Raw genomic sequence first — 14516 nt, 5'->3', positions numbered from 1 at the left:
GTAAGTAGTACCCTAGCCGACAATGACAATGACCTATCGAGTGTTGTAGTAGTAGTAGTAATAGTCGTAGCGCTCGACATTGGATTGCAGGAAGTAACATAATCAATGCAACACACATAATTGAAATGAAAACAACATTCTACATTGACACTTGATATTTTGTTGTGTGTCCTTGGTCATTGTGGTGTATAAAAAGTGAACCACATGGATCTTATCACTTGTTATACATATATATTTATAATTTGAAATGCAAAATATTGTTTCTCATCAATCCATTTAGCTACAAATGATCATTTTTATCTTCAGACTAAACAATTCACTTGTTTTATCAATAGATTTGATATTTAACAAGTTTTACCAACTGTTACACACAGAAATTGCACATCAGTATTTTAGATCTATATGTGAATCTAAACGTTCACGTCCGTTCAATTGAGAGCATTATAGACTGTCTGAAATTCCAGGATTTGCGTCAAGGTTGCTACCATGAAAGATGTTGTTTTTTCAGCATATCCCATATCAGTGGGTCTGTTCACTAACTCGCCTTTTTTCATCTGTAAGCTGGTTTACCAGCCCAAAGTGGCAATACTGCCCTACATAGAAAGATATACAAAGTGAATGGCTTTAGAAATAATTTCAATAAATCCGTTTTAGTACAATACACAATCCTGAGATTTCATACCTCCCATTAACTAATAACCAAACACGAGTATTTTAAAGAAATTTTATTGAGAAAAAGAAAGATAATAACAATAATAAAATCAACAGTAATGTTTTTCTGCAGTAGTTTTATCCTTTCTGTTACATTAAATGCAAGACATAATTATGTATGTTTTATTGTCTAAATGGATGGACAAAATAAGCAATAATTAAAACAATGAATATTTTCTTTCCAGTACATGGCAAGAAATTAGCTTGCCAACAATAGATAAGTTTAGTAAAATATAAAAGTTTGCAAACCACAATAGGACCAGCCGAAATTCACTTAACACACAAATATATCACAATACATGTATATAACATGGACGGACCTGCCACAATGTAAATACAAAATCTTTACACACACCTCAAACAACTTTCTGAGTGCCACATAAGTGGTCTTTTTATACATAATAAGAAGTACATTAAAGATGCTATTCACTATATATCGACATTGAGACAACAGACCAAAAATAGAATAAAACTCATTAAGAAAAAATCAAAATTTACAAAAATAAAAGTTTTTTTTAAAGCTTAGCTTAACAAATAAAATAATAAGAACAAAAAAAGCAAAACTATCATGTGTTATCAATAGTACATACCAACCCCCAGTATTTAAAGGTTTATTCTATTCATGTTATTAATTTACAAATATAAACTAATACAGTTATCATTTACATTGAGGACGATATTATAAGAATGTCTACAAAAAAGCAAAAATATAAGATATCACAGAAATGTTAATCAAAATCAAATGCAATCAAACAAGTTAATCTCACAAAAGACAGATTTGGTAGTTAATTTACTAAATTTAGCATCAAAATATATGCCGGTCAATGTGCAGTGAAATTTATCAGTTTATGACTACCTTTACTAGTAAAGAATGTGCATATTAGTCAAAAGTAACACAAACATATGAACAATAAGATAATGTACTTTCAATCCATTTGTTAAATAATTGTGCTATGAGATAGCATACATACTAATTACTGAACATACATTGTATAAGTTAATGTCTGTTAAACTAATTTATTGACAAACACATTATGCGTTAAGGCAATTGACATACTTTTTTTAAAATACTGTACTCTACTTCTTTTTAAAACATTTTCATGTAAATATCAGGACATAAAATTTTTTAAAAAAGCTTTTTTGTGTAGCATTCATAATAATTTTTTTAATATATATGGATTATCATTAACCTAGAAAACAAATCATTAAAATCAATTAAGTTTGATAAACATCGTTGGCAAAAGTTCAATTGAGAAATTTACATCCTGAAATCAAGCTTAATTGTTTACAGCGGAATCACATGCACATTATGTTTCAAAATATGGAAACAAGTATAAAGGGTGTATTTATAAAAGTCAGCATATCAATTTACATTTTCTGAAAAACAAAAAATGGTGTTTACAAGTCTGATCACAAAACAGTTTAGTTCTACACATGCTGGTATATAAACAGTTAATTCTATTCTAACTCAATATCCAGATAGTGCACATTATCATAAATCTTTTACATTGAATAGAGAGAAATACCGGTATTATACAAAGCTGACTTCCTTAGTTAAGTATATCAGTAAAAACTACTATGCATTTTATAAATCTTAAAAGGTTCTATTAAAACACTTCTTATATAAGAATATTAAATAACTTTTACAACACTATTAAATGAGTTGTTGCACAAATATGCCGTTTCAATCTTATAGATCATATTTTTTTAGCTGCTGTGTCAATATTTTGGTTTGTAGCTGGTTGATCATAATTCACAAACTTCTTTGTAAAAAATGTTCGTATAGTAGATTGTATTTCTTTGCAATCCTGTGTAAGACTATTTGGATCATGTCTTGTAGATTATGCTTCCTCAACGTCCTCCTCTACAGCTTCTCCCTTCTTCAGCTTGGCAATAACCTGCAATGTACAAGGCAAAACACTGCATATCAAATATTTAATAAAAAACAACATGTTTTGCATATTTTGTAAGAATTCAAGATCATTAAAAAACATGAAAGATTACAAACACTTAAATAAGATGTAGATTTTTTAAAATCATTTGAAGTTGAAATAATACATTAATATTGTCAAAAAAAAAAATCCACAATGCTTCATATTCAGCTGTACTAATTTATTTTGAAAATTTATTAGTAAAACAATCAACTGCATTAAGAGTTGCACTATTAAAATTGGTTCTACCACAACACTGTATGGATTTTGTAAACAAAAAATTCCTACAGTTTGAAACAGTGTCAATGAAAGCATGAACGCAGTTTTAAACCCAAAGTTGTTACAGAAGTGTCGAATCCACCCACCCCCATGACATGCTTGACTTTTTATAGCAATATTACCACAATATTATGTTATATACAAATAAATGAAACCTTTGGGACTTATTGTTTCAAAGGAATGGGTATTGAAAGTTATTGTGCTATACAAGCCTGTTTTAATTACTGTTAAACCATCTATATTCATTGGCATGAAATGATGCATTTTCTAAAAATGACAACATGAATTGAACAACTTTGTGTCAGAAAATTATAAAGGTGATGTTAATTCCAAGATTGATGTCTTATTCAAACTTCGAATAAAATAGTGCTTTGAGCTAAAATAGTTACATAACAAATAAAGCAAAACTTGCATAACCATGTGTTAAAATGAAAAAATCACTGATACTCTTAAAGGGACCTTTTCACATGTTGGTAAATTAACAAAATTGAAAAACCTTGTTTCAGATTCGCAAATTATCGTTGTATTTATGATATTTGTGAGGAAACAGTAATACTGAACATTTACTATGCTCTAAAATATCCATTATATACATCTTTCAAAGATTTAAAAACCTTAAAATTATAAAGCGTTGCAACGCGAAATGATTGAATAATTTGAAGAGTGCTATTGTTGATGTAATATTTTGCGAAGCTATGAGGATTGCTTGATTGTATGAGCACGGATGGCCGATTGGTCTAAGCAATAGACTCTTTCTTCAGGTGTCAGTGGTTTGAGCCCAGTTGAGAGTTACTTTTTTTCTTTCTTTAATTTTATTGTTATTTTTTACTGGAGCTTTTTAGATCCGATGTTTACATTTATAAATATAAAGCATTTAATGACAAATTTCAATACATGCCAAAATCTATGAAAAGGTCCCTTTAAAAACCCTCATAATTTTAATTTTCAATTTTAACAATATGTATGAACCTTGCTCTCAGAAAATGGGGCTTTATGCATGTGCGTAAAGTGTTGTACCAGATTAACCTGCGAAGCCCTGGACTGGCACATGCTAATCTGGCCCAACACTTTTCACACATGCATTCAGCCTTGTTTTCCCTGTGCGAGGCTCATATCCATCTATACTCACATTCTTGAGTCTGGCAATTTCCTTGTTGTCAGCATTCTTGGATGCGTCATTTGTGATCAGTTTCACTCTTGAGGCATAACTGAAATATAAGATCTTTGCTTATTATTCTTTAACATCATATTTTTGGACATAATGGGGTTTTGATATGTTTACTACCATATAAATTACAATATATTGTGTAAAGTGTCTTGATTGTGAACTTGGGCGTGGTTGGTAAAACAACAACATTGTGGATTTATAACCCCCTTTAAATAAGTAAATGTTTGAATGCAACCAACATCATGCAATATAGACTGAGTGAATAAATTTTCATATCCTATTTCTGAATATTTTGATTTCATAAACAAGCTTGTATCTGCTTCATGTGATCCCGGCTTTGGATAAAACCTGATAAGTACTGGTATACAAGTTACCAAAATGTGCTGATACTTTTAAAATGACAAATTTTATTTGGAATACCCAAATACAAATAAAAAGCTTTAATACTTCCTTTCAACTCTCAGCACACTCACATCACCTGACCTTACTTTGATCCTGACATTGACCTAATTTTGGACTAACTTAAAAAAATTTGGACCAGTGAATAGATACTGACAAGGCTTGCTCCGAGCATCACCTTTTATTGAACGCAACATCTTGTTTTCTAATGTAACAAAATGTGATCTACAAACATTCATGATGACATTTATGTTTGTTTCAATTTATATTTTACTAACCCCATCCATGAAATTTGCAAGAGATCTTCCCAAAGGAAAATAAATAACTATAAGTCTTACGTGAGGGATATAACAGTTTCCTCCATGTTGTAGTCTGCTGGGGAGATGTTTACAAACATGAGGGTCTTGGCGTTTCCGCCAAGGGAGTCCTGCATGAGCATTGTGAGCTTGTTGTTGCGGTAGGGGATGAACTGCTGGTCACTGCTCAGGGCCGATATCACATCGCCAAGGGCAGATAGGGACTTGTTGATGGACATGGCCTCCTGAATGTAGAAGAGTGCAAGATGTAGAAATCAATGTCAAATGTCTTTTTTATGATGTATATGAAAGGGGTTAAATTGGTTTGTAGAAAGATGATTTTTTGAGGCAATTTATTCTGCTAAACATTTGTTTGTTTTTGTTTGTCTTTCTTTTATTATGACATAACTGTGTCAACCTCATGTTGAGCTAATATTTGTGTTAATTATAATTATATAACTATATGTGGTTTTGTGAAAAATTTCTTAATTACAGTTATGCCATTTTCAAATCCTTATTATCAGACACTGATTTCCAACAAAGTTTATTTCCATAAGATCATGTTTCACAGTTCACCTTGAGTTGTTCTGCCCCTGCTTGTGTCTTTGCCACTCTTTCACTGCCTGCCAAATCCACCAGACTCAACTGAAGTAATAATCAAACTTTGTGGGTAAAAACCTTTACATATTTACCAATACAAATTTTTCTAGTAAAATTCATTTTAATTAGTAATTACTTACCTGATATCATATGCTTACTTACTCCGATAGGATCGTAATTTATCCGGAATTTTTCGTCCGAGGAATCCCACACGTTTCAGAAACCCGTCTAGTAGGACAGAGCGGTCACATAGTGCCGTGTAGCCGCACAACCAAAACGGGACATTACCCAGAATCCACTCTTATTCCAATAAAAAATATGAAATATTAGACGAAGAGCGGGGTGGGAGGTGGGACTTACCGATATCAGGTAAGTAATTACTAATTAAAATGAATTTTACTAGAAAAAATTGTTTTAATAGCCTAATTACGTTACCTGATATCATATGCTGAATTTGCAGCTGAGGCGGGAAGGTTCGCGAAAATCTCCCCATCACAGCGGAACCCATATCTCGGGTTCTCAGCTAATCTTCGTTATTACGGTATTAACTTAATTCACGGATAAGCGTAATATACCTATGCCGTAGAAGATACTACCGTTTGTGCAACCACAAGGGGGCCCAACAAATACAAGTTGTCCTGTTGGCACTCCAGAGAACGAAGATAAAAAGAGGAAAAAGTAGTCTGATTCCTCCAGAAAGCAGCTTGAAGCACGTCAGAGAGTGGGGTATGATTAATATATGCCCACGAAGCCGACATTGTTCGTAATTCATGCGGTCTAATCTTAAAAAGGGATGAATCCCTTGAAGAAAGAGAAGAGTAAGCCCTTTTTATAGTCGAGGCTACCCAACGGGAAATAGAAGCCGCAGACACATCGCCCCCCCCCCTTTTAAGGGAATGAAGAGTCTCTTACGAGAACCTCGAATAGACTTAACTCTACTAAGATAGAACTTCAAAGACCTGACAGGGCAGAGGAGTCTATCTTCATCTTCATTACCACAAGTTCTAGAAAGACTTGGGACCTTGAAGGGTTTAGAAGCCATAGAGGGGAGTTGATTTTTAGCAAGGAATCCTGGCTGACACAACAAGGTGACAGAGCCATCGGAGGAATCAAAACGAAGATGGCTTTCTTCGATAGAAAGAGCATGAATTTCACTTCTACGTTTGGATGAAGCCATGGTAAGAAGGAAAACGGTCTTCCAGGTTAGGAACTGTAAAGAAGCCTGATTAAGGGGTTCATAGGGAGCTTTAATAAGTGATCCAAGAACACAAGCCAAATCCCATTTGGGGGTAAGAGAACGAGACACAGGACGTTTAAGTTCCATGGCTCGGATCAGTTCCGAAATGGCTGGGTCAGCACAGACTTGTGATGACTTACGAAAAGCCAAGGTATGCAAAAGCACAGATCTGTATCCTTTGATGGAGCTAAGAGAAAGTTTCTTATCATCAAAGAGATAGATTAGAAAATCCGCTATGCGTCTAGCAGTGGGATTGAGGGGATCAATTTTCCCTTGAACACACCAATTAGAGAAGAGTTTCCAGCGAGCATCATAGACTGCTCTGGTGGACTTTCTCCTTGCAGAGGCAACAAGCGTTGAAGCCCTGACAGAAAAGCGTTTCTTATGCAGGGATTGCCTGATAACGGCCAGACGTGTAAGTGGAACATGTCTGGATCCATGTGAAGTCTGCCTCTCTGAGATAGGAGATCTGACCTGTGCGGGAGTTCCCTGGGAAATTCACACAGGAGACCGAGAAGGTCGTTGAACCAGGATCTCCTGGGCCACCAAGGGGCTATCAGGAGGATCCGGCAAGAGCTCACCCTGATTTTCCCTAAGATTTGGGGAATTAGAATGGGTGGGGGATAAGCGTAAGCGTCCAGTTGATCCCAATCGAACGAAAGCGCGTCTACCGCCCACGCTGCTGGTTCGTACACTGGACTCACATACAGAGGAAGTCTGTGGTTGTCTCTGGTCGCAAACAGGTCGACCAGTGGATAACCGAATGTGAGGAATATCTGATTGGCCACTTCCTGATGAAGTGTCCACTCCGATGGAAGTAACTGGTGTTTGCGAGACAAACCGTCCGCCAGGGCGTTGAGACGACCTGGTATGTGTTTGGACAAGAGAGAGACGTTTAGGCTCTTGCTAAGAACAAGTAATTTCATTGTTTCCAGATACAGGGAGTGAGAGTGTGTCCCGCCCTGTTTCTGGATGTAAGCCACGACTGATGTGTTGTCTGTCGATACCATCACACAGGAGTCCCGAAGATGTGATAGGAATTGAGAAACAGCTAGAAAGACTGCTCGCATTTCGAGATTGTTTATGTGCAGGAGAGACTCCTGAGGAGACCACAATCCTGATAATGTCAGGCTGCGGGTTTCCAGGTGAGCGCCCCAACCTTCCATGCTCGCATCCGTTATGAGATGTAAAGACGGTTGCGGGGGAAGAAGTGGTACTCCTGCCAACAGGGTCTCCTCGTCTAGCCACCATAGAAGGTGGGGGACTAAGGACGGAAGGATGGGAATCTGTGTTAGCAGATTGTCTGGAGACCATTTCCATCGAGCTGAGAGATAGTGCTGAAGAGGACGTAGGAAGAGACGTCCCAACTGCACGAAGTCTGCTACAGAGCTCAGGATACCGTTGAGTGAGAGGAAATCTTGAGCTGTGATATGAGATTGGGACAGCACCCATCTGACCTTCAAAAGGAGGTCTGATATACGTTGCGGTGAGACCCTGACCCGATTGATGTGGGTCAGAAAATTCATTCCCACGAATATGAAATCCTGAGAGGGAATGAGGTCTGACTTGGCTACATTGAGAAGGAGTCCTAAAGAGAGGAGCTCCTTCCAAGAGAACTCTAGGTGTAGCAGAAGCAGTTGACGATCGAGCTGGTGTAAGAGCCAATCGTCGAAATACTGAAGCAGTTGAACCCCGTGTAATCGGAGGTGTGCGCTCACTGCGGCCATGAGTTTGGTGAAAACTCGTGGAGCCGTGGCCAATCCAAAGGGCATCGCCCGAAACTGGTAGACCTGGCCTCGAAAGGAGAAGCGCAGGTACTTCCGGTAGTTGGGATGGATAGGAACATGGAAGTATGCATCTTCCAGGTCCAAGTAAACCCCCCATTGCATGGGTTTGATGGAGCGCCGAATGAAGGCAGGAGTCTCCATCTTGAAAGTAGGTTTGACTAGAAATGTGTTGAACACTTTTAAGTCTATGACTGGTCTCCAGGAGCCGCTTTTCTTTTGAACAAGGAAAAGGCGACTGTAAAATCCTGGAGAACAAGGGTCGTGAACCCTTTCTACCGCCTGTTTTTCCAGGAGTCCGAGAATGGAGTCTGGAAGTTGTGGATGCGGAGATACCAGATCTATTGGGACGCGAGAGAGTGGGGGCCTTTTTTCGAATTGAAAAGTGAGGCCTTGTGTGACAAGAGAATGAACCCACGCGTCCGAAGTTATTTGGAGCCATCGATTTGCGAAGTGCATAAGTCTGGCCCCCACTGGTACCTCCGGCATCAGAGGTTGTGGCGGTAGAAAGGGGTATGACCTAGGGCTGACCGTTAGGAGGTCCACCCTTGCCGGAAGAAGGATTAAATGACTTCTTGTCCGCATTGGGTTTGCCCTTACTCCAATTTTGTTTTACAGAAGGCTTCCGATAGGAAGTTGTTCTGTTCTGAAAAGGAGGCCTATTAGTGGGCTGACGTGGAGCAGACGGACGCTTAATAGGGAAACTGTCCCTTTTAGCGTTCTTGGCCGGTGGGGCTCCTGGGGGCTTAGAAGCAGGGCGCTTAAAAACCACAGGGCGCTGGCCAGAGTTGCTCCTAGCTAAGGAGGCATGTATCTGATCTTCACGATCAGCAGTAAGTGCCGACTGTATCCTCCCTCCGAAAAGAAACTCTGCTGTTAGTGGAGCAGTTCGAAGGGAGTTTACGCCTGTTTCCAAAAGGAAATTATTGGGCAAGGAAGAGACGATGAGGTCTCTCCGAAGCCTTAACATCTCAGACATAGAAGACGCAGCATTGTGAGATAAACACTGCGTAGTACGTGAAAGATGTATCAACAAGGCCCGGAGCTCCTCTGGAATTGAATCAGAGAGCTCCCAAACCAAGTCTAAGGCTGTGGCTGCCATGAGATCTAGCTGGTTAGCCAGACCTATGGAACGGCGTTCTCTCAGCTCCCAATTTTCTAACAGGGAAAGAGGGACTGATGTATGGGTAGATGATGAAGGCATTGTAAGTGACAGCTTACTAATGTCAGCATCAGGAACCGGAAGTTTGGAAAGGTCCAAACCGGTAGCAGGGTCTGGTACCGGGGCCTTATAGCTTTTCCCGCCGTCCATCTGTTTAGGCTCTGTCAGCTCCTTAGGGGCTTTCCATGGAGATGGCGAAGGCTTATTGGCTGGTTCAAGTGACTGGAAAACAGCCATTGTGGAAGAGCCAATAGGAAGGCGTAGATCCACTCGGGAAGTAGCCTTACTCATCCTGCCGGGCTCTCGTCTGCGTGCTACCTGTTCTGTAACGGTAACTGCAGATCCTGTGAGAGACAATGAAGGGCGGGGGCAGAAGTCCTCATCTAAGGTATTGAACATAAGTTCATATACCTGATTGATGGAGGCCAAATAATAAAGTTCGGCCTCATTAGACTCCGAACCCGCCTCAATCGAACCATCTGCGGGAGCATTGGATTGATTGAAACCGGTGGATATAGGAGAAGGAATAATAGATTCATTCGCTTCTATCATGAGAGAATCGTTTTCCGGCACCATCAAAGATATAGCTGGTGAGTTAGGTCTCTCTGAGATCAAGTAAGCAGACTCACTTTGAATACCAGAGGTCGCTGGTAAAGGATCAGTCGAAAAAGGGACAAAGATTCCCGGCAACTGTTGGATCCACAAAGTATTTGGATTTGATGGTGTAGCGGCAGCCCGGGGTATACTTCTATGCAATGTGGAAGAGACCTGTGGGGCTGAAAACGCAGCCGAAGTGGTTAGATTAACCCCTGTACCTTGAGCCTGATATGTATGCAAACTAGTGTTTAAATACAAATTATGCTCAGTGGTTGTAGGAACGGCTGAAGTGTGTGTTTAGGCCAACATAGAGGCCGACACACGTGGAAGGGTGTCAATAGATTCCTCAGAGAAGGATCGACTAGGGGACCTAGGAGTCCGAGAGCGCCTAATAGAGGAAGGTCTATGTCCCTTATCCCTGCGACGCAGAGACACTGTTCGGCGGCGCTGGGAATGATGTTTCCTGATCGAACGTCTCCCCGAGCGCTGGCGTGATTGCTCTTTACGAGGCAATCTACACCGAGAAACACTCGGTGAGCGTGAACGACGTCCCCTCCGGTAATGATGAGGGCTATTTGAAGTAGACGATGAGTCATACGACGACGAGCCCGAGGTGGAGGAGTAGTCGGAAACATCAGACACTACACGTTTACGTCTGTGACTCACAGTAGAAACGCGGCTGCGTCTACCTTTGTGGAGTACTGACAAGGTAGTGTCAACATCTACGGTGACCGGAACGGTCGGTGGCACAGACCGAAACCCGGTGACCGGATCGGTCATTACATGACCGGTGACCGGACCGGTCAATGACCGGTGACCGGGTGACCGGTGACTGGACCGGTCACAGCATGACCGGTGACCGGACCGGTCAGTGACCGGTTGACCGGTGACCGGTCATAGCATGACCAGTGACCGGACCGGTCAATGTTGACCGGTGACCGGTGAAGTCTCCGGACCGGTCAACTGGTCATTCCCGATGAACGGACCGGGCAAATTTTGTCCGGTGTCGTCACGGGGTAGAGACCGATGCCTGGCAGCTACTGGTGGCATATGGTCAAGATCGTGTGGTGAAAAGTCCCGACACACGGAACTTTTCCTACGTTGATCTGATGCCGAGTCATTCAACTGGTCATTCCCGATGAACGGACCGGGCAAATTTTGTCCGGTGTCGTCACGGGGTAGGGACCGATGCCTGGCAGCTACTGGTGTAGTATGGTCAAGATCATGTGGTGAAAAGTCCCGACACACGGAACTTTCCCTACTTTGATCTGAACTATTCTTGTTGCGTCCACGACTCTTGAAGGGTCGACGCTTAATGGCCCAGGTATCTGCAGACCAATGATCACAGAAAGGGCAGCAGTTATCCTGGGTACATCCTGCACACGACAGGCAGCTACCATGGTTGTCCCATGCTGCCTTTGTGTGTCCACATGAGCCACTTGTTTGAGGCATATTTTGCCTTGAACAAACAAACAAATACACAAAACAATTACAGAAATACACGGATATATATACGGAGAATGTTTTAACGCAATACAAAAACTTCTCTATTCTGTTAAACAGAAGAATCCAGCGAAACAGAAGCAACAATTAAGTTAATAACAAAATATCGGCCTGTGTATATCGCCATCCGGAATAAGAGTGAATTCTGGGTAATGTCCCGTTTTGGTTGTGCGGCTACACGGCACTATGTGACCGCTCTGTCCTACTAGACGGGTTTCTGAAAAATGTGGGATTCCTCGGACGAAAAATTCCGGATAAATTACGATCCTATCGGAGTAAGTAAGCATATGATATCAGGTAACGTAATTAAGCTATTAAAACATCCTGTCATGTAATAACACCAAGAATAATATGAGTTATTTGTGTATGACTAATTTCATAGTGTTGTTTCTCTTCCAAAAAACAACCACCCCAGTTTAATCAAGTTATATTATATTGTTCCACCACTAATTTATCAAATGGAGCACTCAAAGACCATGCTGTTCCTAAATGTTTGAACCATTCTCTCAATGTCAGTTGCCATTACAACTCGCCTTTCCTCTGGTGACATTGCCTGTGTTTCGATTGGTGGACTCCAGGATGATGCCAATGACGAGATGGGACCTGGAGCTCTCAGCATTCATCTCTGGAAAAAAACAACCACACTTAATTAACATACATGTATATGACTTAATAAAAGCTCTACAAAGTCTGAAATTGGGGATGGTGGTGTTTCAAGTAATTTTTTTTTAATTAATTCAATAAAAAAATGCTAAACTTTTAAAATATTTAAGAAGAAGACAATAATTAAGCCAAATAAATAAATACATTTGTGCTTACTTGTGGAAGCAACGTGTCGGTTGGTAGAACCCTCCTCAAAGAGGGCAAAGAGCTCCTTTGAGTTGCGCGCAGGCTTCACAATGGCCCCTTGCACGTACACCAAGCCCTTCTTGTCCTTCTTAATCTCCAGCTTCTCCTGCAGCACCAATAGCATCAGCATCATTAGCAGCAGCATCAACAGTATAATCATTAGCATCGATATCAACAGAACCAACTTCAACATAAGCGTATAAGCCTCATACTGGGAAAACTGGGCTTATTGCATGTTCTAAAAGTACAGTTTGCACTGAAATTGCACAGGCTAATCAGAGACAAAACTTTTTGCTTTTAAGAGATTGTTCGTAAACATATAAATAAAGTCTCTTTTAAACAAAAATCCAGTTTATGCAGAAAGTGTTGTCCCTTATCATTCTAGGACGACACTTTACGCACTTTGTTATTTAAAGCCAAGATTTTGCAGAACGTTGCTTGTATTATCATATGCAACAGCAACAACATCAGCACATTGAGAAAGAAAAACAGCTAGCTCATTACTAGAGCTAGGTCACAAATATAAGTAATACTGTGTCAGCTATTTTCAAGGGCAAATAACTTTAGACTAGGCATGATAAAAAAATTGTGCGCATCAATACTTACAGAAAATTGTTCCCTCATGATCGCAGTACATTTTATGTCGACATTTCAAAATACTGACAGATAAGCCAACATGGTGACTAAAAATATACCTCTCCTAGCAAAAGTATTAAATCATCTTTAGTTTTACACTGTTATACAATCATCTCTTATCTGACACTGATATGCAATTGTATTACATGACAAATGACACGGGTGTAAGGATAATATTTAGGCCACATTGCGAGAGTAGCATCATAAACAAGGGCTGTTTGTAAAACATGCATGCCCCCCTATATGGGCTATAAGTTGTAGTAGCAGCCATTGTGTGAATACGTTTTTTGTCACTGTGAACGGTGGTGTTGGTGGTGGTGGTGGTGGTTGGTGGGTGGGTGGGGTGGGGTGGGGTGGGTTTGGGTGGTGGTAGTGGTGTAGTAGTATTAGTAGAAGTAGTAGTAGTAGAAGTAGTAGTAGTAGTAGTAGTAGTAGTAGTAGTAGTAGTAGTAGTAGTAGTAGTAGTAGGAGTAGTAGTAGTAGTAGTGTAGTAGTAGTAGTAGTAGTAGTAGTAGTAGTAGTAGTAGTAGTAGTAGTAGTAGAAGTAGTAATTAGAGTATTAGTAGCAGCAGCAGCAGCAGCAGCAGTAATAGTAGTAGTAGTAGTAGTAGTAGTATGCATTACAAAAATGCAGTTAGCCTTACATTTGGTAAAATTTAAATATATTACAAGGGAGGCAAATGCTGTAACAATAAATTTAAACTTATTGCATTTGTTTCCCCTGTATATAAGAGTGTATAACCTCCCCTGTCCTGCTTATATTTATATTAATCAACAAAATTAAACATTAACACAATATTGAATATACAAAATATACAAAAAATCTCATATTCTGATAATATTTTTACTTATCCACTGTATTTTACTAAAAGGATGATGTTTCATTGGACTGATAATTATAGATTTAGGATTATAGACCAGTTGCTTCAGTAATATTGTTCAGAGTGTGCCCTGTTGGCCGCGTATGCATTCTTGAGTTATCATTCAAAAACCATTTTACTATTTCGAGTCACCGTGACCTTGACCTTTGACCTAGTGACCTCAAAATCAATAAGGGTCATCTGCGAGTCATGATCAATGTACCTATGAAGTTTAATGATCCTAGGCCCAAGCGTTCTTGAGTTATCGTATGACAACCACCTGGTGGACGGACAGACGGACGGACAGACGGACGGACCGACCGACATGAGCAAAGCAATATACCCCCTCTTCTTCGAAGGGGGGCATAAATATAAAGCATCAGAAACAGTATTAAGTAGACATTTTACATGGATGGCTAACTGTCCAATTTACTTTACTGTGAGGCATGATTGACAATTTGTTCAGCCATTACTTTAAGCAAGAGCAAACTTTTTGTTTTTTTG

General features: G+C 39.8%; 1 protein-coding gene across 3 annotated transcripts in view; it reads right to left on the bottom strand.

Moving 5' to 3' along the window:
* Nucleotides 1–710: 710 nt before the first annotated feature.
* The window catches only part of LOC127880308 (restin homolog), a 105150-nt gene continuing 91344 nt past the window's right edge, over nucleotides 711–14516 (bottom strand). For all 3 annotated transcript variants that reach the window (XM_052427670.1, XM_052427671.1, XM_052427672.1), the window contains 6 exons: nucleotides 12487–12622; nucleotides 12201–12292; nucleotides 5361–5429; nucleotides 4827–5029; nucleotides 4051–4129; nucleotides 711–2609 (listed from right to left, as the gene is read on the bottom strand). In XM_052427670.1, the coding sequence (XP_052283630.1) occupies nucleotides 2553–2609; nucleotides 4051–4129; nucleotides 4827–5029; nucleotides 5361–5429; nucleotides 12201–12292; nucleotides 12487–12622 (636 nt within the window). In that variant the 3' untranslated portion in view covers nucleotides 711–2552. The remainder of the gene's footprint in view (nucleotides 2610–4050; nucleotides 4130–4826; nucleotides 5030–5360; nucleotides 5430–12200; nucleotides 12293–12486; nucleotides 12623–14516) is intronic.

The sequence above is a fragment of the Dreissena polymorpha genome, chromosome 4 (assembly GCF_020536995.1).
Source record: "Dreissena polymorpha isolate Duluth1 chromosome 4, UMN_Dpol_1.0, whole genome shotgun sequence".
In the NCBI taxonomy this organism is placed as follows: Eukaryota; Metazoa; Mollusca; class Bivalvia; order Myida; family Dreissenidae; genus Dreissena; species Dreissena polymorpha.
This window is presented reverse-complemented; position numbering and strand designations above follow the sequence as displayed.